At 38.6% G+C, this 25,919-nt stretch overlaps 2 protein-coding genes across 9 annotated transcripts in view; both read right to left on the bottom strand.

Moving 5' to 3' along the window:
- inpp4b (inositol polyphosphate-4-phosphatase type II B) overlaps positions 1-6,661 on the bottom strand; it is a 142,709-nt gene extending 136,048 nt beyond the window's left edge. For 2 of the 6 annotated variants that reach the window (XM_077605740.1, XM_077605735.1), the window contains exons 1-2: positions 6,624-6,660; positions 4,448-4,531 (exon numbers count right to left, since the gene is read on the bottom strand). The gene's annotated coding sequence lies outside the window, so the exon portion shown is untranslated. Of the gene's footprint in view, positions 1-4,447; positions 4,532-6,623 lie in introns of those variants that run through there. The other 4 variants (XM_077605746.1, XM_077605739.1, XM_077605741.1 and 1 more) reach the window with 4 other exon arrangements.
- Positions 6,662-6,858: 197 nt separating this feature from the next.
- gab1 (GRB2-associated binding protein 1) overlaps positions 6,859-25,919 on the bottom strand; it is a 36,140-nt gene continuing 17,079 nt past the window's right edge. For 2 of the 3 annotated variants that reach the window (XM_077605752.1, XM_077605754.1), the window contains 12 exons: positions 21,953-22,081; positions 20,954-21,119; positions 19,639-19,834; positions 18,779-19,004; positions 16,674-17,094; positions 15,512-15,606; positions 14,464-14,764; positions 13,219-13,311; positions 12,437-12,530; positions 11,660-11,789; positions 8,631-8,759; positions 6,859-7,722 (listed from right to left, as the gene is read on the bottom strand). In XM_077605752.1, coding sequence (XP_077461878.1) covers positions 7,564-7,722; positions 8,631-8,759; positions 11,660-11,789; positions 12,437-12,530; positions 13,219-13,311; positions 14,464-14,764; positions 15,512-15,606; positions 16,674-17,094; positions 18,779-19,004; positions 19,639-19,834; positions 20,954-21,119; positions 21,953-22,081 — 2,139 coding nt within the window. In that variant the 3' untranslated portion in view covers positions 6,859-7,563. Of the gene's footprint in view, positions 7,723-8,630; positions 8,760-9,002; positions 9,079-11,659; positions 11,790-12,436; positions 12,531-13,218; positions 13,312-14,463; positions 14,765-15,511; positions 15,607-16,673; positions 17,095-18,778; positions 19,005-19,638; positions 19,835-20,953; positions 21,120-21,952; positions 22,082-25,919 lie in introns of all 3 variants that reach the window. The other variant, XM_077605753.1, reaches the window with a different exon arrangement.

The raw sequence follows: 25,919 nt of genomic DNA, 5'->3' as shown, positions 1-25,919 counted from the left end.
CATGAAATCATATCAGCTACAATATTAATACTTACTATACAAGTAGGCTAATTTGTTCCTTTTCAGAACTGTTTATCCACACAAGGGTCGCAGGGGTGTTGGAGCCTAACCCAGCTGGCTTTAGACACCAGGTGGGGGACACCCTGAATGGGTGGCGGGCCAATCGCAGGGCACAAGGAGATAAAGGACAACCAATCCTAGCTAGGGACAATTTAGACAGTTAGCCAGCTAGCCTAGCATGCACATTTGTGGGATGGAAAATCAAAGTAACAGGAGAAAACCTACGCAAGCCCTAGCTAGCTAGCTAGCCGCGCAAAACAGCTACTTGCTCGATAAAGAGTTTAAGCTAGTTAGCTTGCTAGCTAGCCACGCAAAAACAACTACTTGCTCGATAAAGAGTTTAAGCTAGCTAGCTAGCTGTGCAAAAACAGCTACTTGCTCGATAGAGTTTAAGCTAGCTAGCTAGCCGCACACGATAAAGAGTTTAAGATAGCTAGCTAGCTTAGCCACGCTAAAACAGCTGCTTGCTTGATAAAGAGTTTAAGCTAGCTAGCCGCGCTAAAACAGCTACTTGCTCAATAAAGAGTTTAAGATAGCTAGCTAGCCGCACAAAAACAACTACTTGCTTGATAGAGTTTAAGATAGCTAGCCGCACAAAGACAACTACTTGCTCGATAGTGTTTAAGCTAGCTAGATGCGCAAAAACAGCTAATTGCTCGATAAAGAGTTTAACATAGCTAGCTAGCTTAGCCATGCTAAAACAGCTACTTGCTTGATAAAGAGTTTAAGCTAGCTAGCTAGCCATGCAAAACAGCTACTTGCTCGATAAAGAGTTTAAGATAGCTAGCTAGCTAGTCACGCAAAAAACAGCTACTTGCTCGACAAAGAGTTTAAGCTAGCTAGTTAGCCGCTTTGTGTCCCGTTGCGCCTACGCTCTAAATAAAAAACGGGACGCGTTTTATTAATAGCCTGTCAGCAGAGTTCACATTTGTTTCACATGTATTCACCCGCATGGATTTTACAAATAGGCAGCTGAAATATTGGCCTGTTTTATTTATTTATTTATTTATTTTTTGCATTTTTCCTCTCCTCCTCATGAATTTCAATGACGGGGGAATATACAGTATGTTTATGTATGGCTGCGCGTCTGCGGAGACGACGTTCTCCGCCTCGGGAAAGACGGTGGGGGGGTTTGGGGGGTGACAAACGAGTCTTATTTAGGGTGTCTGGGGGGGGTGACGTAGGGCACAATTGTTGTTTTTCAAATGAGGGGAAATGGTGTCGTAATTGGGCACACTTTGAGATTCTCCGTCATGAAAATTTGGGTGTCAAAAGGTTGGTCAATATTGCGTGTCAATGTTTTACGATCAAATTTGAATGAAGATGAGCAATCTATGGAGATTTACTATTATTGCCTTTTGAAATAGTACACGCCATTTTGTATTTTCCGCCATATAACTTTTTTAGAAGACGACTAGTGTGCACACAGGCTGGCTGAGGAAAAAAAGGGAAATTGATTTTTATGTTGTTCTTTTGTTTTTTCAAGAGAGACCCAAGGAAAATGAATAGGAGAAAATTTTGAAGACTTCCAAAGACAAACATGGCGAGGAAATGTATTGTAGATCCAATCAATGATAGGACTGCACTTTCAAACCTTGTTCTTACTTATTTTTATGAGATTTTGGGACAGATTGGCTGAACCCACGACCCCAGAACTGAAAAAACTAAAAAAAAAATAGTATTATTCAAGAATAATAAATATAGAAAATTGAATTGATAAAAATACAGCTAAAAATGTGAAGTCATAATATATTTTTTTAAAAATATTCGGGCTGCAGCTACTGATTATTTCATAGATTAATATATCGTTTAAGTAGTTTCGATAATTGAGTAAATAAAAAAAATAAAAATAGTCATTTTGTATTTTTTTTCACTTATATTTAAATTTAAAAAAAATCTCAGTTTCATGTATTTGTTTTTAAAAAAATGTAAATATTCAATGTTTTATGCAAAGGAAAAAAAGGAGCAAATCTTTCCTTTTTTTTTAAATCTCAGTTTCATTTATTAAAAAAAATGTAAATATTTGATGTTTTATGCAGAGGAAAAAAGGAGTAAATCTTTCCTATTTAATTTTTTTTTAATCTCAGTTTCATTTATTTATTTTAAAAAAATGTAAATATTTGATGTTTTATGCAAAGGAAAAAATGAGTAAATCTTCCCTATTTACATTTTTTTAAATTGATGTTTTAAGCAAAGGAAAAAATGAGTAAATCTTCCCTATTTAAATTGTTTTTAAAAAATCTCAGTTTCATGTATTTATTTTAAAAAAAATGTAAATATTCGATGTTTTATGCAAAGGAAAAAAAGGAGTAAATCTTCCCTAAATATATACATACTATATCGATAATCATTTGAATTTTAGCAGGAAACATGACGTTGACCCGCACGATTTACTTTGGCAGAAAAGACGTTTCTAAGACGTGCAGCGAGCGCCATTTGGCCGGCGTTAATAATGCACACACACGCACGCACACACGCACGAACGCACGGATGGACGGACGCACGCACGTGGCGTTAATAGAGAGCGAATGGTCGGCGCGGAGAACAGAGGTTCCTCCGGAGGCCCATTGGCCTCGCAAGGCCTAATTGGACTGCGTTGCGCCGCGGCCAATTGATGCGTCCTCTGTGGAGGACGCTTGGAACCAGACCAGAACTAATAGCAATTAATGCCCGGCTAACGACCCGCCATAAACAATGGCTGCGATTTCTCTTTTTATGAGCCACTTGCTGGGGAGCGGCTATTTTCATCATCTAATCATCTTTCGCGCCGTTGCTAGCCGTAGCTTCGGGTCGCTGGCCTCTAGGTTTTTAGTTTGATCTTGTTTTTTTTCCCACTCAGTGCCAGCCAATGAGTTCATTTTGAGTTCTACCCTTGTTAAATGATGACTTCAGTGTGCTATCATTGGTACGCGCTATCCACTAAAATGACATAATCACAGATTTTTTTAAGTTTCGTTTCCGACTGGCCGGTTGCCCTCCCCAAGATGGCCGCCAGCCACGCACGCTGACAACAATAGACATCCGCGTGGCACCATCTGCTGTAAATTGAAATGAGTTCATCACTAGAAGGCGTCCGATGCAGTTGCCTAGATGAGCTCCATCTGGTGTTAAAGCTGCCAAGTGTAATGGGGGATGAACTTAGGCTAACCAATGATATTTTTATTTGCCAATAAAAACTAGGCAGGGGGCCCAAGGTGTAGCTTGGACATCCCTCATTCAAGCGTAAAGAAAATGCAGTACAGTAATCCCTCGAATAGCGCAGGAAATGTAGACCAGACATGGCCGCGATAATCGAATAATCGCAAAGTAAGGTCACCTCTATTATAACTTTTTTTTTTCTTCAGTGCTGAGTCAGAGTGGATTTTCACATTTTTATGAACTTTAAAAAATTATATATATATATATATATATATATATATATATATATATATATATATATATATATATATATATATATATATACATATATACATATACACATACACACATATACACATACATTAATACATATACATATACATATTGATACATATACATATATATATACACATACATATATATACACATATACACATATATATATACATATACATATATATACACACACATTCACATATACACACATATACACATATATACACATAGTATACACATATACACATAGTATACACACACACACACATATACATAAGCATATATACATATACATACATATATATATATATATATATATATACATATACATACATATATATATATATACACATACATATATACATATATATATATATATATATATATACATATATATATATATATATATATATACTTATATATATATATATACACACATATACATATATATATACACTTAATAATTAATAGCGAAAAACAATCGCGTATTGAATTCACGTTAATCGAGGGATTACTGTAGTGTGTTTCATAAGCAAAACTACTGTTTGTCAGGCCCCAAGGATTCGATATTAACTCATAAATGAATAATATCACCCCTTTTTGTCTTTAATAAAGAGTAAACTGTCTAAATAATTGCTTAGAGGCCAAGCTGGTCAGTAAATAATGGGAGAAGCTTCAGTCAATCATAAGATACGCTGAAAAGAAATGACTTTCTAGCTCTTGTTTAGGCTGCATTACAGCATTGCATAGGCTAAAATTAGCTAGCTAATAGATGGCTGTTTGTGGAGATCATTATGGCTAAATGTGTTTTGTCCTCGCAGGTAAACGGGGAGGCCATGAGTCATTCTTGTCATTAGCGTAGCATCTGCTTTCCTGGAAACAGCCACTTACGGCTTTCAACTTTTCTTGGCACCATAAGCCGCGTCTCTTAACGATGCTAAGTAGTTGGCGCGCGTGTCTTTAGCTAGCTCACCTTTCTTTTGAATTCTTGCCAGTGTTGTCGCTCGCCCGTCGTTTCAACTCGGCTTTCCAAACTGAGAAACAATACAGCATTCACCTTGGAGGAGAAAAAAAATGGAGGAGACTTAGAAAATATGAATAGAAAATGTACATAATGCGCGTGGAACGTATCGCTAACGATACCTAGCGAACTTCTGGCGAAACGAATGGTGTTTTCGGTAAACAAATTGGAGTCAAAAACGCGGTTTGGCATTTACACTGGACGATAAAAAGGCGAAATAAGTACAATTTGTAGCTTCTTCAGCTCATAAAAAGTATTTTGGCTGCTCTTTTACTTTTTGATGACCGTCTCTATTTTGCCTTTCTGCCATTTATTAAATGTCAACGCATCGCTGCAGATGGCATTAGGCTACATTAATAGTGGCTAGAGTCAGGCATTAAAATTTAATGAGCACATCGGGTAGTACAATCAACTACCGAATGTAGAAATGATGCAGCAAAATACATATTTGATACATTTGGACCATTTGGAATGAGGTAATGGCTGTGATACATTTTTTTATGAGTCGAATAATCAGCTAATGGGTAAATTAACAACGTTTTGACAGTGGCGGGCCGTCAGGGCCTTCAAGGCCTTCACTGCTGGCCTAAGAAATATCTGAATCATATATTATATTTTGTCCATTAGTACTTATTAAATAATTCCAAATTGTCTGTTAGCTTCCTTTCATTGCTTTCCCCCCTGGTTGCACTGCTTCCAGATGTGTGTTTTCATATTGAAGCATTTAACAAATCACATTTCAGCCATTATTTGTTGCCAGGGTCAGAAATCTGCCTCAAGGCCTTCACAATCACTTCTGCAGGCTCTGCTGCATTAAACAAGCATCGATAAGACTGTTGCTTTAACCAATCACAGTTCGAGTTGGGAACACCACAATGCCTTGTCGCAGGCGTAGGGATACGTCATTGCTTTCACCAACTATGATTGGCTAGTGATTAGCCAGAGCTACCAAACTGTATTTGGAGCGAGCTGCACAAGCAAATATATTGTTGTGTTGATTTAAAGCCATTTTGAAGACGGACGATGCCAGAAATACGACAGGACAGGCTGGACTTTCAGCATTAGCTTCGATGACGATAGAAAAGAAGGAAGAAAGAAAGGAGGATGGATATTGTGTACAGTTAAAAGGGATTTTTGGTGAGTAAAATATGGCTATATTAGTAAATAATATTTCAATTGTATGAGGTTATTATTGATGATTTTTTATGTGTCGCAGCTGTAGCTGCAGTAGAGGTTTTATAGCCATAAAATAGTTTTTGAGGGTTGGGGTTGATTCACTGAAGGCACTGCTAGAAAATGCACAGACCGCCACTGTAGTAAAGGATAGATTGTGTGTTTTTTTTTAATTGGTTTAAATTGTAGCAATTGAAACAGGGCTTTTTAAGTGGTAATTTTCTCTTAAAAATAGTATTGGACATTATTGAAATTAAATTGTTTAAGTGTTAAACTAGGGCGGCCCAGGGGATGAGCGGATAGCGCGTCAGCCTCAACGTGGGGGACCTGGGTTCAAATCCAGGTCGGTCCACCTGTGTGGAGTTTGCATGTTCTAACCAGGCCTGTGTGGGTTTTCTCTGGGCACTCCTGTTCCCTCCCACATTACAAAGAAATGCATGATATGCTGATTGGACACTCTAAATTGGCCCTAGTGAGAGTGTGAAGGGTTGTTTGTCTCCTTGTGCCCTGTGATTGGCTTGCCACTAATTCAAGGTGTCAGCTGGGATAGGCTCCAGCACCCCCCCCCCGCGACCCCAGTGAGGATAAGCGGTTCAGAAAATGAGGGAAGTGTAAAACTGTAGAAAATCAAATACGTTAAAAAGAATAAAAACGTTAATACACACAAGGTTAAGGTTAGCCAAATTAATTCCCAAATGAGAAATGATGAATAGTTCATTACTTTTTGAAAAATATGAACTTTCATTTGAAATACCGTAGAACACAAGCGTGCCAAATACCACGCTATAATTTATGATCAGTGTACGATTGTTATTAATCGCTGTAAGTAAGCAGAAATTGAAAAAGTTGGGGTCAACAATATTTCAAAAATGATTTATCGAATGCAAATAAAGTTGTTGATTGATTTGATAATATATTAGAGAATAGTTTGGAGTAGAAATGAGAAAGTATTTACCAGCGGAAGTCAACAACTTGGAAGCAGGAAAAGCCACTTTCGTTTCTTTAATCCACAGCGCCCTCTGGCGGCCACTTTAGGTGACGCAGGTTGGGGAGAAAAAAGTTAGATACGGCTTTACATTTAAAGATCAGTTATGTATAGTCATTTGAGTTTTGACTTACCTCATTAAAAAGATTGAAGACCCCGTCAGACATTTCCACTTTTAAGCAGCATTAATTAATTAAAAAAATACTTGAGTTTGGATTTTATTTAGTCCACATGAAATTTTGTACATTTTTCTCTCACAATTTAAAAAAAAACAACACAAATGTCAACTACTTGGCAGCCCGTTATCACAAAAAAAAACGTGAGGGGGAAAACGTCCAAAAAAACGGGACATTTTTTAGTAGGCACATTTGTAAAAATCGACGCCTTAACTGGAATCACTGTCAGCAAAAAAAAACAACAACAAAAAAATTAATATGTACAGATCTGACGACACACATTCGGGATGTTTCACAGGTTAGTAGGCCTTTTTTTTTTGCATTTCTGGCGGTGTTAACTGCTTTGAAAAAAAAATGGAAATGAGGCGAACGGACCATGAAAACGTTGGCCGCTGAAATAAATTAGTGACGACTTAACCGTTCGTTAGTACGCGTACCTGATTTCGACGCGGAGAAATTGGAAAAATGGCGTAAAAAGCTCACAGTAATCCGCCAGTCGCCGCCGTCGGGATTCTACCCCGCAGAATCCGCCAAAAAAAGGGCACTTGTTCCGATTTATGTACATAACACTTATTTTTTTTACAGTCTGACCAAAATCACGTACGACTTCCACGTTTTTTTGCGATCTTTTGTCCGGCGGCGGCGGCGATCGACGGAAGACGGCCGGGTGGATTTCCGCAAAATCCCGCCGGCGGAACTGCGGAGGACGAATGGGCGAGGTGCGTGAAAACGGGTCACTTGGCCGCTTTGGACGACGTGTCGGCGTCTGCCGATTGGCGGCCGTCGTTCCAGGCCTCGCGGGTGCTTTTGAGGGCTTGCGTCCGTTGCTGGTCCACCACCACGTAGTCCACGCGTTCGTCCGACGCCGCCATGCCGGAGCCGTTGCTCTTGCTCTGAAACAGGAAGCCGTGTGTTAGAGTAAGAGACGCGCCGTGATGGAGTACGGAAGGCTTTAACGTCAACTTGATTTCACGTGGGCCGATATAATATTTAGATTTTTTTTATTTTTATAAATGGATTAAAAGAACTGGATTAAAAGACCTGAATATTAAGGGTTTTTTTTAGATCTAAAACAATGTTTATTTGAGCTTTGTTAAATATATTTTTAGATTTTACAAAATGATTTTTGAACTAAAAACACAGAAAAGATGAATTAAAAAATTACAATGACTGATTTAAAAGGAAAATCAGGAAATTTAAATACATCTGTACTCTTCATTTTAATTTCATCCTAAAACAGAAAGTCGGCACTCATCATTTACTTTCCCGGGCCACACAAAATGATGCGGCGGGCCAGATTTGGCCCACGGGCCGCCACTTTGACACATGTGCTTTATAACAAGGGTGTCAAACTCGGGTTGGTTCGCAGGCCACATTAACGTCAACTTGATTTCACGTGGGCCGGACCATTTTAGATATAATATTTAGATTTTTTTTTTAATAAATGGATTAAAAGAACTGGATTAAAAGCCCTGAATATTCCGTTTTATATAGATCTAAAACACTGTTTATTTTAGATTTTTTAAATAAATTTTTAGATTTTACAACATGATTTTTGAACTAAAAACACAGAAAAAAATGGATTTAAAAATTACAATTTTTGATTTAAAAGGGGGAAACTCAGGAAATCGAATACACATCTATACTCTTCATTTTAATTTGATCCTAAAATAGAAAGTCGGCACTCATGATTTACTTTCCCGGGCCACACAAAATTATGCAGCGGGCCATATTTGGCCCCTGGGCCGCCACTTTGACACGTGCTTTATAACAGGGGTGTCCAACTTGGGTTGGTTCGTACCTTCCGAGGCGGCGTGGACTTTCCCGAATCCAGGTCCAGATCCAAGTACTCCACCTGCTTGTCTCCCTTAGGCTTGACCATGGGGCTACTGCCGCCATCCACCGTCATCGGGGCGCCCAGTTTTGCGTTCTACAATCACCGCAAACAAATCAAATGTCATCCCACCGATCCAAAAATAAATAAATCAATCAAACAACAACACATCTATGATGTTAATCTGTCAACTACAAGTACGGTGGAGTCGTTAGGAACTAAGATGGCGACGCAGAACCAAATCCAAAGTCTAAACCCCCCGCTTTTCCAAAAAAACCTCCACTTCAATACAACAATGGTGGCGGGCGGCAAAGTTCCAAATCTGGCAACCCTGCTCACCTCCTCTGGGGGGTCAAGTTCCTCCACCTCCCTCTTTATGGGGGTGATGGGGACCGTGCAGTAGAAGGACTCCTCTCTACACCGAAAAAAAAGGGGAGGAGCGGCGGAGGAAAGAGGAGAAAAAGCAGGTAAAGAAAATGAAGGACTTCGGGGATTACGGCGCAGGGAGCAAGATGGTGAGTCGCTGGAAAAGGGCAACAAAAGGGTTAAAAACAGGAACGGAGCATTGGCAGTATTTGACGGACGGGGGGAGACGTCCAATTCTGCTGATTTGGACGTCTGAAATGCTGCCTTCGGAGCGGCTGTATTTTGACGCCAGACGCTTTTTTTGCGTTTAGAACTACCAAAAATGGAAGTCCAGGTAACCCGGACAATTTGCGGTTCACTTGACGTAAAAATAAGCAACAAAATGACTACTTTTTTCCTACTAATGTTATGCTAAAAGTGGTATTTTGTCGCTGTATCAAAAACGGAGCAACTTCTGGTTCAAAGAACAAAAAAAAAAAGTAATATATGTTTATAGCTCATCATTTTGCAACTTATTTCCTTATAATATTACATATTTAATGACCTGGTATTGCAGGAAAATGATTTTTTTGTGTTGATAAATTGTCAAATCGTGGACAATGGCCACAAGAAGACAAAGGACTTGGACTAAAACTAGTTTTTATATTATTTTATCATATTATTATATTTTTTATAATATTTTATTATATTATTATATTTTGTATATTTTTTATTATATTATTATATTTAGGATATTATTGTATTATATTATAATATTTTTATTATTTTATTAAATTATTATACTCTAAGTAGTTGGACTAAAACTATTTTTTTATATTATTTTATAATATTATTATATTTTTAATAATGTTTTATTATATTATAATATTTTGTATATTATTTTATTATATTGTATATTATTTTATTAAATTATTATATTTGTTATTGAACAATGTTATTTATCAACACGCAAACGACAAAATTTGATTGGTCACGTGAAAAGATCAACCAAAATTCAACGCGGGGCGTGGCCTATCCGCTCAAACTGACCACCGACGTTGCCAATGTGGCAAAAAATAAAACATTTTAAAAAAAACGTGGCGCTCCTGAAGGCAGCATTGCGGTCAACAGCAGTGAATGAGTTAAAAGGCATCCAATTAAGGGAGAAACATTCCTTCCGAGAACTGAAAACCTGAAAAGAAGAACAGAAAGAGGAAGGGGAAAAAAAGGGGGAGGAGTCCATCCGGGGCTGGCGTTTTTTTTATTTTGTCCGACAAAATGGCCGTTTTTTGGGGGGGACTTTGGGAGATGAGCAGGGAAATGTTCAAATTGGGACTTTCGGGAATTGTTTTTAAGCCTAAAATTAAAATTAATTTGTGTTTTGTCCTTCAGTGAATGGATATTTTTATATATCGGTGGTCTGTTATATTGCCAATTTTATAACATTAAAAAAAGTGGTACTTCCGAGAAAGTAATTATTTTAGCTTATTTTCTTCAAATATTTTTAAAAAGCAAAATGGAAGAAAACAGAAAATATTATCTTTTTTTATCAGAAGAAAACTGTAAATATTTTTTGATTATCATTAAATAAGGTAAAAACACTTTTTTAAAGGAAAAGAAGGGAATATTCTGCATTGTAATATTTAAAAAAATTGAAGAGAAGAAAACTGTAAATATTTGCTGATTATCATTAAATAAGGTAAAAACATTTTTTAAAAAAGGAAAAAAGGGGAATATTCTGCATTTTAATATTTGAAAAAAATGGAGAAGAAAACTGTAAATATTTTTTGATTATCATTAAATAAGGTAAAAACATTTTTTAAAGGAAAAGAAGGGAATATTCTGCATTGTAATATTTGAAAAAATTGAAGAGAAGAAAACTGTAAATATTTGCTGATTATCATTAAATAAGGTAAAAACACTTTTTTAAAGGAAAAGAAGGGAATATTCTGCATTGTAATATTTGAAAAAATTGAAGAGAAGAAAACTGTAAATATTTGCTGATTATCATTAAATAAGGTAAAAACATTTTTTTAAAAAGGAAAAAAGGGGAATATTCTGCATTTTAATATTTGAAAAAAATGGAGAAGAAAACTGTAAATATTTTTTGATTATCATTAAATAAGGTAAAAACATTTTTTTAAAGGAAAAAAGGGGAATATTCTGCATTTGAATATATTTGAATAAAAACTAAAGAGAATAAAATGGTAAATATTTTTTGATTATCATTAAATAAGTTAAAAACATTTTTTTTTAAAGGAAAAAAGGGGAATATTCTGCATTTGAATATATTTGAATAACAACTAAAGGGAAGAAAAATGTAAATATTTTTGGGGGGGATTATTAAATAAGGGAAAGACAATTTTAAAAAGGGAAATATTCTGCATTTAAATATATTTGAAAATAAAAACTAAAGGGAAAAGAATCATCAAATTTTAGTTTCTTACATCTGCCATTTTTGTCTAAAAAAAAAACAATTGAAAAAAAAATCATTTTTTACAGAAAACTAATGCGCCTGGCGATTTGCGTTGCGACAAACATCCAATGCGGCCGACGGCGGCGACGTAAAGTCCGTCTTTCTTGGCGACGACCCGCGAATAAGCAAAAAAGTTGAAAGTGGAATAAGAGTGTCTTCGTTGTGTGTTACATACTGCTTCGTCTGACTGGTTCTTCATATTAGAGAGCATGGCTACATAATTCTCATCACTGTCCTCGGAGTCAGTGCTGGAGGCGGTGCTATGCACCGACGGGGGCCGGGCGGGCATGGGGAACCTAGAGAAACTGGGCACCATTCACAATGTTCAATGTTTGCAAAAAAAAAAAAAAAAAAAAACATTAAATAAATAAAAAACACCCATAAAAAACCCACACAAATAGAGAGTTACGTGCGTGAGGGTTAGTGGCTACTAAAATGGCGTCTACAGCTTTAAAAGGTGTGTTCACAATTTATATCTGACCCCCCAATTCGTGGTTAAAAATGAGGTAGACTACTGTATTTTCACGAATATAAGGCGCACATAAAAGTCTTAAATTTTCTCCAAAATACACAGGGCGCCTTAGAATCCAAATCTCAAAAAAGCTTGGGAAACACTTGAAATGAACTCATTTGCCTCATCAAAAAAACATTGCCATAACGATATAAAAAAAACAAATTTAAAAAACAATCAAGTGAAATAGAAATACTCATCCATAAATAACAATATGTTCAAATGAATTAAAAATACCAAATTCCTGACAAAATAATATTAAAGTACACATTACATTTATCCAATTATCTTCTTTTTGGTTGACGTGGTTTTCCTCATGCGACATTAAATTGGGTGGAAATTAAATTTAATCTGAATTGCGTGAACACACCCTTGTTTTTTCACACCATTCTAATTAAAACTATTTTTTTTTTTTTTGGGGTGAAAAAGTTGCATACTTACTCCCGGGCAAAAGAGCGAGTGACGGGCGAGCGGACGGGCGTGCAGGGCTCTTCCCATTCGGGTAGTGGTTTGATTTCCAGCGGGGCAGGTTTTCCTGAAGCAAGGCACAAAAGACTGATTCAATCTCGGGGTGAAAAGGTCAAAGTTAAAAGGTCACGGAAAAGAAACTCACAAGTAACTTAAGAACAAAATAAAGTTTTCAAAAATAAAAAATGAATAAAATAAAATAAAAATTAATAAAATAAAAATTAAAAAAATAAAATAAAATAAAAATTAAAAAAATCAAATAAAATAAAAGTACAAAAATTTAAAAAAAAAAATAAATACAATTAAAACAATAAAATAAAATATAAATTAAAACAATAAAATTAAAATTAAAAAAATAAAATAACATTAAAATTAAAAAAATAAAACAAAAAAATAAAACAAAATAAATAACATAAAACAAAATACAATTTAAAAATAAAAATAAATATGCAGACATTCCATTTTGCGACCTGCGTTTAAACTAAATATATGGGAATACTAAATACTCATATTGTGGCCTACATGACCCAAAATGCCATGTCTTTGTGAGTTTCTCTTTCTTTTTTTTAATGACCAAAATGAATCTCAACTCTTCAAAATTACAAAATAAATCAGTCAAGTATTAAAAAAAACAGCAATCACGAGGCGGACAAAATTGAGTGACAGTGAATTTCATCGCCCCGAGCACCCCTGAAAACATGCAAAAAAAAAAGAGTCAAAAGGACTTTGATGGGGTCCGGTGAAGGAGTACGTACCCTTGCGTCGTCCCCGCGGGAACTCGCCTACGGTTTGGGAGTCGGTTCGCTCCAGAGCGACCCCCTTTGCTCTTATTACTTTAGGACTCTGACCTGATTGGCGAAAGAAGACATCATCATTTCAAATCACATCAATACCAATTGCCCCTCACCACTTCCCCACCATGCAAAGCACACTGGCCCCGCCCTGAGACCATCGCCACGGCGACGCGGGAAGGAAAAACATGCTTCCCACACAAAGGCTGACATCGCAGCTGTGCATGCACGGCGAGTCCTCGGAGGTGTGTTTGTGGCCAGATGGACGTTTATTAAAAAAAATAAATTAAAAATGCTTTTTCTGGGGTTGCGAATGCGGTCTGACGAGAAAAAATAAGTTTGAGTTTGATTTATCCAATAAAAAGGGAATACATATTAATCAACAGATACATGTAAATACGTAAGATTATAGCCAAAGGCTAATTTCTATCTTTAGTGCCTCGTCCACGTTGATGTTAAAAATACAAAATAAAATCAATAAGGCTTCAGTTTTTGTAGCAGTTTGAGCGGAATAAAAGAATACCGGTTGATTCATTTATGTTAAACAGGTTGTTTAAAAAAACAATTGGTAACTATGCAAAAACACTGATAAAGAAAAGATTTGTGAATGTTTTTTTTGTTGCTTTGTTGAAATCAGGCTTTTTTTTATTTGTAGTTTTGATTTTATTGGGCAAACGAAGGTAACAAAAGATTAAGACAAAACTAGAATTCAGTTTTGTGCAAAGTTACATTAAGCATATGTTTGAGTGTGTCTGTATATATTTATCCAAGTTAATTTAAATATGTTTGTTCGTTTACAAGTGCGTTGTTGCCGTGGATAAAGTCCAACCGAACACCCCCGCCTCCGTGTATGTCGCTCTCTCTACCCTCCGCAATTTTACATCTATTAAACACATTTTATTACTAATAAACCACTTGTTATTTATTCCTTTGTCAATATATGGCGAAATAGAAGAAATCAAACATTTTTTCCAATCCAATATCCTGTTTTTGGTGTTTTTTCAGAGGTTTGGAACCAATTCATTTGTTTTCAATTCATTTCAATGGGAAACGTTCGTTCGAGTTACGAAAAGCTCGACATACGATCTCAGTCTCGGAACGGATTACGATCGTATGTCGAGGTACGTGTTAAATGTTCAATGAATGACAGCAAATTAGAACTCGGAAGTACCACCGAAAAGCCCCCGAAGCCCCACAAAAGAATCCCACCTTTGCGATCGGGTTTGAGGTTGCGGTCCACGGGCGGCGGCTGACAGTCGCCGGGCATGGGCCTCCGCGGCGGCGTCTTGGGACTGGAACGGAAGCCCATGTGGGCGGGCGGAGGCACTTGCTTGCCCAGCGAGGAGAACTCCATGGTGCCGGGCGTCATGGGAACGTAGTTGGTCTCGTGCAGCGCTTCCGACAGGCTGCCCGAGTGATGCTGGGATGGCGAGTTGGCGCTCATGGGAACGTAGTTCTGGTCCATTTCTTCCGTTGACTGACTGCCCACTGGCATCATGCCTTTGTTTTTCTACAAAAAAATGTGACAAATTGCATCCGATTACTCGAAAATAATGTGATTTTAACAAAATCGGTGGCTAGATGTCCAATCTGTTTCGACTAGGAGGGCCGCTAGCGATCGTTCGACATTTATCGCCGTCAGTGGTAGCCAGGGAATTCTTGAATTCATCTAATTAATTTTGGAAATTGATTAATTTTTTCCCTTTTTTTCCAAATGCTACTTGCCCATATAAACAGTAAGATGTTTCTTTTTTATTATATCATTTTTTTAAATTAAGAAGAAAATGTAGAAATTTTAAAAAAAAACTGTTTTGCATTAAAATGACATTTTGTTAAGACCGAAAGTGGATTCTCTTTTTTTCTAATTTAAATACTCGGGTTACGACGCCGAATTTCGATGAAGTCAAAACATAACAATAAAATATGCTGTACGTACAGTGTTATCTTATTATTTTACCTTATAATTCAATATACATGACACAAATTTAACATTTACAGGAAAAACTACATTTTTTTCAGTGAAAAAGCTCAGCAGTTATGATATCTTTTGAAAGACTGCATGATTTAACAAAGTGCAGTTATAGCGTCCTTGGACGCACGATGGCGCTGTTGAACATCCCAAGCCTCTTATCAAATTTTGTTTTAATTCAATTCTGAAGATGTTATGGAAAGAGGGGGTTGTTATTGGCAACGAAAATAACGACGTAAGTCAAGACGGGTGTAACCGGAGGAGTAGATAAATTAAAAAGGAACTCACAAAGTAGCTGTTGAAACTTTCATTGAAGTCGAATGAGCAGCTCTTGTCCGACGGGAATGATCTGGGAATGTCGTAGCAGTCTTGAGAACCAAGATCTAGAATAAAATAATATAAAAAATAATAATTATTATTAATAGTTAAAATTAGAAACACTCTATTGGCTTTAAATGCACTATGAAATGTTAGTTAAAATGATAGCAGACTCTATTTATTGATTTTTCCCCCTTTTAAAGCTAGGCTCTGTCAACACGTGCTAGCTAGCGCAGCGGTAGAAAGCTAGGCTCTGTCAACATGTGCTAGCTAGCGCAGCGCTAGAAAGATAGGCTCTGTCAACACGTGCTAGCACAGTGCTAGAAAGCTAGGCTCTGTCAACACGTGCTAGCTAGCGCAGCGCTAGAGCGCTAGGCTTTGTCAACACATGCCAGCTAGCGCAGCGCTAGAAAGCTACGCTCTGTCAACACGTGCTAGCTAGCGTAGTGCTAGAAAGCTAAGCATAATTCTCAATTACGGTTGTGTTGGCACAAGCAGGTTTACTGAAAAAAGTGGGTGTTCCCTGATATGAAATGGTAAAATAAAAAAGCCAGATTTGAGTGCTAAATTTGTTTTTTACATGTGCATTGGTGCAGTCATTTTTTTTTTGCTAGCACCTTGAAAGCACAGATGATCCGAGTTGATATTTCAGACAGCTCATATGCCATCAACAACACTCATGTGACATTTATCGCCAGAAGGGAGAAAGAGGGAGGAAGATAGCAGGAAATTAAGGGACAGCGTGAAAAATAAAATGGTCATTTCCACATTTTTAGATGAAGAAAAAAAATGGACGATTAAAGATAAATAAAAAAAAGCTGATCGAGTCATATTACATGGGCGAAAGTACTGTTTTTGTTATGTGAACAAATACAATTAGGATGATAATCAAATTGTAATATGAGAATTAATATATTTTTAGGAGTATAATTGTAGTAGTAAAAAGGGAAATAATATTTTCAATGAATCGAGGCAAACTATTTATGAAATATTTGTGAAGTCGTCACGAGTCGTAAACACTTGATTAGTACGATTTTTAAATCAAGCCCTGTTAGCTTAACTGTTAGCAATATTTTTGTTTCTATCACGATGTCAATAAAGTTGAGAAGAAAAAAAACGGTAGAGTACAAACCTTTACGTATACGCGAACAGTCGACAGTTCCGATGGTGTTGCTGCGTAGCGCTTTATTCCCGCCGCTAGTCGGCACGCAGTAGTTTCCGTCCGTCTCCGAGGCCGAGCGTGGCACGTAGTAAGTGTCCGTGGGGGAGCGATCGGCGGGGGCGGGCGGGGGTCCGGAGGGGGGCTTGGGCGGCCTGGGAGGGGGCACCACGTCCCCGGCGCTCTCCGACGACGACAAGGTGCGCGGTACCTGGTAGGTGGAGTTGGCTCCGGGCGTGGGCGGGATGTCGTAGCTGACCGACAGGTTTCGGATTTGCGTCTCCATGGAGGGCTTCCGCGAGGGCGTGTTGAAGACGTAGAGCTCGGACCCGTCGCCGTTTGCGTCCGCCTGCGCCGTCGGGGACGAGGCCGACTTGGGGAGCAGTACGGTGTCCTGATGGTAGGGGGCACAATTCCCGGAAATCACATTGATGGAATTGGGGACATCTGTCTTCAATAATCATATATACGCATGCACATACCGTAATTACTCGAATATAACGCGCACTCGAAAATAACACGCAGGTATAACTTTGGGCCAAAAAAATCTGGAAAAACGCAGTACTCGAATATAGTGCGCACCTAAAATTTCCCGCTGACGAAAATCAGAAATCTTACCTTTTTTTCTTCGTTTCACGATTGTTTTGTTCAAACAAATTTATTCATTAGAATCCTTCAAATGAAAAGTTCCTCTCTCTCTTTGTCTGTCCTCTCATACATCTCTTCGTTGAGAATCCTATCAACGTCCACGCTTCCTTCATCCACTTCCTCTTCCTCCCACAACACATGATGACGTAAAATCCGTGCGTCAAAGTGAGTTTGACAATGCTTTTTTCGATCGAAAATTTGTAATTTATTTTAGTTATTGATTATAACACTGAACTGAGAGAGGGTGAACTGAGACGGGTACGAGGCTAGAGGGGGGCAGTGGTGGTCTCGGCTTTACGAGATGACGTAAAATCCGTGCGTCGGCTCTACGAGATGACGTAAAATCCGTGCGTCAAAGTGAGTTTGACAATGCTTTTTTCGATCGAAAATTTGTAATTTATTTTAGTTATTGATTATAACACTGAACTGAGAGAGGGTGAACTGAGACGGGTACGAGGCTAGAGGGGGGCAGTGGTGGTCTCGGCTTTACGAGATGACGTAAAATCCGTGCGTCGGCTCTACGAGATGACGTAAAATCCGTGCGTCAAAGTGAGTTTGACAATGCTTTTTTCGATCGAAAATTTGTAATTTATTTTATTCAATTCAATTTATTTGGCAAGAAAAAGCACCAGGCTAAGGGCCATGTAACAAGACCAAAAAAAAAAAAAAAAAAAAAAAAAATAATTAGTTTTTGATTATAACACGCACCCCCAACTATTGGAATTAATTATTTTGCAAAAACCTGCGTGTTATATTCGAGTAATTACGGTAGATACATATATACGCATGCATATAGATATATATATACACGCATGCATATAGATACATATATATGCATGCATACATGCATACATATGTACATATGCATATACATACATATGTGCATGTGCATATACATACATATATGCATATGCATACATATATGCATATGCATACATATATACATATGCATACATATATACATATGCATACATATATACATATGCATACATATATATATATACATATGCATACATATATATATACATATGCATACATATATATACATATGCATACATATATACATATGCATACATATATACACATGCATACATATATACATATGCATACATATATACATATGCATACATATATACATATGCATACATATATACATACATATATACATATGCATACATATATACATATGCATACATATATACATATGTATACATATATACATATGCATACATGTGCATATACATATATATACACATGTGCATATACATATATATACACATGTGCATATACATATGCATATACATACATATACACATACATATACATACGCATAAACATATATACATATACATACACATACATAGATATATGCAAACATACATAGATACACATACATAGATATACACAAACATACATAGATATATGCTCACCTGAGAGTAGCTGCGGGGTAAGTGGTAAAGGCCATTGTCGCTCAGGAGGGAGGCGCCCCGGGACGGGGGCGAGTCGTACAGGGACGAAGCGGAGGCCGGGCCGAAGAAGCCGTTGTGAGAGCCGTGCTTGGCCGACGACGTGGACGACGTGGGCGTCCGGTGCGGCGGGAGGTTGTCGTTCAGGTCCGTCTCGGAGGAGGTAGACTTGGAACATTCGGCGTGGGATCTGAGAGGAGCACGCGGAAGGGAATCATCTTTAACTCTTTTGCAGACAGGGATTGTTTCAGGGAAGCTAAGTTTTCAACCAATGGTCACAATGTGGCGCCTATTCGTTCATTCGCCCTCTCCAAAATCAAAAAGGATTGGACGCCTAGCGCCATCAATGGCAGACAATTAGTTAAATAAGTGCCCTGTTTAAAAAAAGGAATTTGTGCAAGCAGATTTAAGGCAAAAACCTACAAATAGCATTTCCTTTTTTGAAATGCACATTTTGACCAAAAATCTGAATAAATCCTACCCAATCCTAAACGTAACAGCAGTGGGTTAATTTCAAAACATGCGTGTGAGACTTCCAGACATTTTCTGAGTGGGGTGGTTTTTTTTTGGGGGGGGGGGGGGGGGGGGGGGGGGGTTGAGTGTGTAAAACACTGCAAAAAAAGCTGGCGCTTTTCAAGCCGGCCACTCACAAAGAAGCCTGCGGAGGAAGAGTCCTACTCTCGCACTCCTCCAGGAGCAAATACTCCTCCCGGTCTCCTTCCAGAGACCGGCCAATCGTCACCGAGCTAGGCCAGGTGATGTAAAAAAAAAAAAAAAAGTGGAAGGACGAGAAGAACCGGGCGAGGTGGGAGTGGGGGTCTCACCTGTCAGGCTTTTTGCTCTCGCAGTTGGAGAGCCACAGGTAATCCTGGGGTTCCTCCGTGCTGGATTGCGAGTCCAGGTGCCGCACGCTGACCGGCTGGTAGGGAGGCGGTATGGCGGTGAGCGTGGCCCCCACGTGCGGGGGGGTGTCGGCCGCCGGACCCCCGATGGACGACTGCTGGCCAGCCTTTGCGGCCTCTTAAAAAAGAGAGATGGGACAGAGCGGCGGCTATTTTAGATTCTTTGGACATGCGATTGGTGCCCATAGTAGTGGGCTGTGATGGGCTCCAGCACCCCCCGCGAGCCTTGTGAGGATAAGTGGGGAGGGAAATTAATGGTCATGCAACAGAAGTGGAAAAAAAAATGATTTTTTTTCAACAGGACAGATCAAGGGCTGATTTTGTGCCCCTAATCATAAAAAAATGTGACAAAATACTACATTAAGTGACTTTAACATTACAGCAAGCCATATTTTGGACACAAATCCATCCGCAAAAAAGTGATAAGCAAGGGTATAACGGTCATAGCAAAATGCCTGATGAATTAATTTTAAAAATGTATCTTTAGATGAATAAAAATGTATTTATTGATATGTCATTTATCAATAAGAATTAGGGTAACATAGTGCAGTATGGTTAGCGCGCTCACCTCACAGTTCTGAGATTAAATCATATTTTTCAGGGGTTTCTTCCTGCGGTAACCCACTTTCAATTTTGCGCTCCAACTCTTCACACGATGAAAACCACGAGACTTAACTTTTGTTTTCCATGTTTGGGTTTCAACTATGCAGAGGCAAATTGTTACATTATTACAAGTAAAACTGCATTTTATATATATATATATTTTTTTTTTTGGTACGCTGACCATTTCATAGCAGCTTAAAATGCTGTCGGCCGCCGTCTCGTATCGTCAACGTGACTGTCGCGCGTTAGCAACGCGGAGACGAGTGCAAAAAAAAGAGAGCCAAGGACATTCTTTTGTGAGAAGTGCAATGAAGGCGATGTGCGAGAAGCTTTGTTTCCCACACGCTTTCACACTCCCGCTTTCGACCCGCGTTTGAGAAGGTTAACAAAAATAGGTGCGGAGAGAACAATCAGATAAGGTCCGCCCCCAAAAAGAGAGGTGGAACACCGTCCGTAAGCTTTTTGGGCTTTCTTTTGACGATATCCTTCAACATCATATTTTATTAATGTGTACTAGCCCTTTAAAAAAAATTCTTGAAAACCTAATATTTTTCCAATCTTCTAAAAATTTAAAGCTATGATGTGCACAAAGAAATAATAAATAAATAATAATAATAATAATAATAATAAATACCGTCGTCAGTGGGGTTGAAGCCGCAGATGTCGCAGATACAGCGCACCCACTTGTTCATCTCCTCCTCGGTGTCTGCCACCAGGTAGAAGACGCGATCGATGGTCTTGATGTCAAAGATGAAGCTGTGCTCCAGGTCCTTCTTGTTGAACGTCAGCCCGGCATCCACCTGACAAAAAGAGGACGTTTGGGAGTGGTTAAGTCTTAATCGAAAACAATGGCGTCAAACATAAGGCCCGCTGACATACAGTGCTTTGGAAGTAGAGGTAGCAGACATTGGCTATTTTAGAAGTAGAGGTAACCGACATGGGCTGCTTTGGATGTAGAGTTAGCAAAAATTGGCTAATTTGGAAGTAGAGGTAACAGACATAGGCTGCTTTGGATATAGAGTTAGCAAAAATTGGCTAATTTGGAAGTAGTGGTAACAGACATAGGCTATTTTGGAAGTAGAGGTAGTAGACATGGGGTAGTTTGGAAGTAGAGGTAGCAGATATGGGCTACTTTGCAAGTAGAGGTAGCAGACAGGCTAATTTGGAAGTATAGGTAGCAGAGATGGGCTATTTTGGAAGTAGAGGTAGCAGACATAGGCTAATTTGGATGTAGATGTAGCAGATATGGGCTAATTTGGAAGTAGAGGTAGCAGATATGGGCTCATTTGGAAGTAGAGGTAACAGACAGGCTATTTTGCAAGTAGGTAGCAGAGATAGGCTAATTTGTAAGTAGAGGTAGCAGACATGGGCTACTTTGGAAGTAGAGGTAGCAGACATTGGCTGCTTTGGATGTAGAGGTAGCAGACATGGGCTATTTTGTAAGTAGAGGTAGCAGACATGGGCTACTTTGGAAGTAGAGGTAGCAGAGATGGGCCACTTTGGAAGTAGAGGTAACAGAGATGGGCTAATTTGCAAGTAGAGGTAGCAGACATAGGCTATTTTGGAAGTAGAGGTAGTAGACATGGGCTCCTTTGGAAGTAGAGGTAGCACTTGGTATGAAAAGCAAACAGACCTGCTCGCACAAGTTGAGGTCGATCACACGAATGGGCTTCTTGGCGTTGTCATTCTTGTAGTACTCCAGCACGTCCGGGTCGCCCGTCAAGCGGCCGCTGCGAAGCATGAACCACCGCTTCTTCCATGCCTAAGGAAACAAAATACAAAATCACATAGCATTATCATGTGGTGGAGACCATTTCCCATCCTAATATACCAATGTGAGCTTCCGGAGTTATGTCATATATTTATTATGATTATTTTTTTTCTTGAAAAATGAAAGCTTATGGGAGTTTAAAAAAAAAATGTCCCATCTTCTGTATCCATTCGAACAGCTGTTTGGCACAGGGAGATTATTTCTTCAATGGACTCTAAACATTATTTTTTCCTTTCTGCAGGGTGCATGACGCTAGTTCCAAACATTTTTGCTTTTTAGGAAACAGTTTTTACACCATCATTCCACCTTATTTTATCTTATTTGTACATGTGTGCATCACTTCATCATACCTGTCAACCTGTGCCAATTGCTCCCCTTATTAATGATTGCAATTCACCTTATTAAACGATTAAAAAAACGTATAAAAACACATATTTACTTACATAGGGCACACTTAAAAGTCTAAAATTTGACCCCAAGTGGACGCGGTGCCACATTAGTCCGTGTGCGGTCGATTGGTCACCGGTCTTTTGGTCGCCGGTCTTTTGGTCGCTGGTCTTTTGGTCGCCGGTCTTTTGGTCGCGGTCTTTTGGTCGCCCGGACCGCGACAACGGGCGACCAAAAGACCGGCGACCAAAAGACCAGCCACCAAAAGACCGACGACTATACTCTATACGCTATATTTATATAGTGAAAAGGCGAATGCACATATGCTTAAATCAGGACAATATTAGCGGTCGACAATGATGTTTTCGTCTGCCACTGGTGACCGAGACAACCCGGATTAGAGCCGAAATGGCTAAAAGGAGGCCGATTTGACAAAAACGTACTTTTAAAAAATCCTGTTATACGACGTACACAATTTGAAATGATCAAAAATGGTATAAAATAGGGGGAAAACATATAAGTTGATAGGTATGCTTCGTCTCCAATTGGTGATTTGAGCAAAATGGTTCACTAGCCAGCTTTCCAGTTCAGCTAGCTTCCAGTTGGAGTTGTTTTGATCCAAGCTAGAGCTAGCTAGTGCTCTACATTCCCCTGGCTGCTTGAAGCGTGGCCTCGCTGTAACCTTAGCTAAATGTCCCTTTTTGCATCACCAAGTGTGTGTGTGTGTGGGGGGGGGGTTGGGTAACTTGACCTGAAATGCTCGTTTTACGTAGCACGGTGCAACAAGAGAGCAAAGAGAGAGAAAGAAAGCCACTCCCCTTTCTCCCTCCACACAATAACAATAACACACACTTTGCCACAGCTTACAAGGTCGGCTGCCATAAGCGGTTATGCAAGACGGAACTTTTGAGGAGGGTTGTCCCCATCACGTGATTTTGCGCCCAAGGTCAAGTCCGATTGCTCACACCTCTTATTTGATATTTAGTATTTCAAATTTTGCATTTGCGTGCCGTATTTTTCGGACTATAAGTCGCGCCGGAGTATGGATGGCAGTAGCCGAAGAATGCATAATGAAAGGAATGAAAATATGAGTTGGACGGGAGTGCCTTCATTTTGTGAACAATGTTATATGTTTAAGTAATAGGAAAAATGGTAACAATCAGCACTTATTGTAACATATAAACTGTTTTTGGACTAATATAGCCTCAAATAACAAAGCATTACTGGCAGAAATCACTAATACCAAGCGAATAAAATCATTGGTTGACAAAAAAAATAAAATTCTCGCACTGTACCACCTGTGTCAAAGTGGCGGCCAGGGGGCCAAATCTGGGCCGCCGCATCATATTAAATTTATTGATTTTCCCCCTTTTAAATCAATCATTGTCATTTTTTATCCATTTTTTCTGTGTTTTTAGTTCAAAAATCATTTTGTAAAATCTAAAAATATATTTAAAAAAAAGCTAAAATAAACATTGTTTTAGATCTATAAAAAACTGAGTATTCAGGGCTTTTAATCCAGTTCTTTTAATCCATTTATTTTAAAAAATCTAAATATTATATCTAAAATGGTCCGGCCCACGTGAAATCAAGTTGACGTTAATGTGGTCCGCGAACCAACCCGAGTCTGACAACCTTGCACCATACAATGTGGGAAACAAGCATAAACAAAGCACTGTCATCATTAATTCCATCCAAATTCCAAATATTTGCCTATTGTTTTCCCGATGTATTACGAAAGTCAAATCTAACAACTTTTTGTGGAACACAACGAACCAAATGCGGTCCACAAAACAACAATCCAGGACCATCTGACATGTTTTTGCGCATCTGTTTGTTTTTTCCGGCTTCTTTCAAGAAGATGACATCTTGTCGCCGCGCACAAACACGCCACAACTTGGAATTTTACAGCCAACTGGGCTTTAAAACAACTGCCAATACTAAAAAAACGCCAATCCCAGCACCATTTTTCTACATACCTCCTGTTGAAAATCCCCTAAAAACCCGTAAAACCAGCAAAAAAAAAATCAGATTTTAATCCTTTGTCTCCAGATTAACCCGTTTAAACTCACTTCTGTCCGGACTATCGCGTCTCGGGTATCTGCGGCCCCCCGAACCCTTAGCCCCCCGTTTCCCGCGTGTCTCCCGATAGGCCTAAAAACGGGAAGACGGCATCCTCTGGTCCCGCCCGGTTCCGACAGCCCGAGGGGGGCCAAACAGAAGACGTATTGAGGGTTCGAGGTCAGCCGGGGTCAGGGGGAGATGCCGATGGGTGTGAGTCACGTTATTAACGAGGGGGGAGCTCAAGGATTTTTTACACATAGATAATAATAAGTAATAGAATCCTGTCAAAGCATAGTCAAAAATAAGATATCAAGATTAGCACTGATCCATGCTATTAAAATTTGACCAAAAAAAAAACAACTACCGCATTTTCACGACTATAAGGCGCACATAAGTCTTAAATTTACTCGCACCGGAAATAGCGTCTGGGGCTGCTTCCGTAGACAGCGCTATTACGGTTCCATATATAATATAAATATGCCATGCCTGGCTGCGTCTTTAAAAACGGTGCGTCCTTTGTGTGTGTAAAATACAAAAACAGCACTCGTTATTGAAACTGCGGCTAAAAATGCGATGCGCCGAATAGTCGTGAAAATACGGTATGTTGCTATCAGCTTTCTTTTTTAAAAAAAACGTACATGAGCCAGCAGAGGGCACGTGACTCGACAGAAAAAGAAAAAAAAAGTACGTAGACCAATTTTTAAATGGTTTTAACGTGGAAATTCAAAAGGAAAATGGGTGATAAATAAAGAAGAATATGAGATTGTAACGTACAAATTCGAATTAGAGGGTTCCATCGGCAGTATTTGCGGTTTTTTAGCGCCTTTTGGGTTGAACTGTCAAAAATAAGGACTATATAGCGCTTTAGCTTCTATTTAACGGTCCGGCTAAAAAGCCACGCCGTGTGTTTGGGATGCCTTAATGCAAGCTAAAGTGCACTAAATGCTAATGACAACATCCCGCGCTCTAAAATCACTCTGCTGTGACGATAACAAAAGTGGACTTCCTGATAGAGCCATTAGCATTTTTGCGCCGATGATGTGAAAAGAGATCTGCGGTTGAAATTGTGTATTTGCGATAATGCTATGCTACCATCATTATTTTTTTTATTAGCCGTCAGAAAAGTGGAATGTTTAGACCAGGGGCGTTTAAAAATAATAATAATGAAATAAAAAAATATATATTAAACTGTAGGAGTCAAAGAGCCACAGCATTAAAATATCCCTCTGCCAAATATTTTTTTAAATATCATTTATTAATTGTTTTTAATGGATCCAGATGAATTTCAGAGTGTTTTTAAAGAGAATAAAAAGAGAACCATGAAAAATGGCAAAAATGTTAAAGAGTCAGAGACTGAAGCAGCATAAAAAATCCAATC

Source organism: Stigmatopora argus, chromosome 7 (genome assembly GCF_051989625.1).
Source record: "Stigmatopora argus isolate UIUO_Sarg chromosome 7, RoL_Sarg_1.0, whole genome shotgun sequence".
In the NCBI taxonomy this organism is placed as follows: domain Eukaryota; kingdom Metazoa; phylum Chordata; class Actinopteri; order Syngnathiformes; family Syngnathidae; genus Stigmatopora; species Stigmatopora argus.
This window is presented reverse-complemented; position numbering and strand designations above follow the sequence as displayed.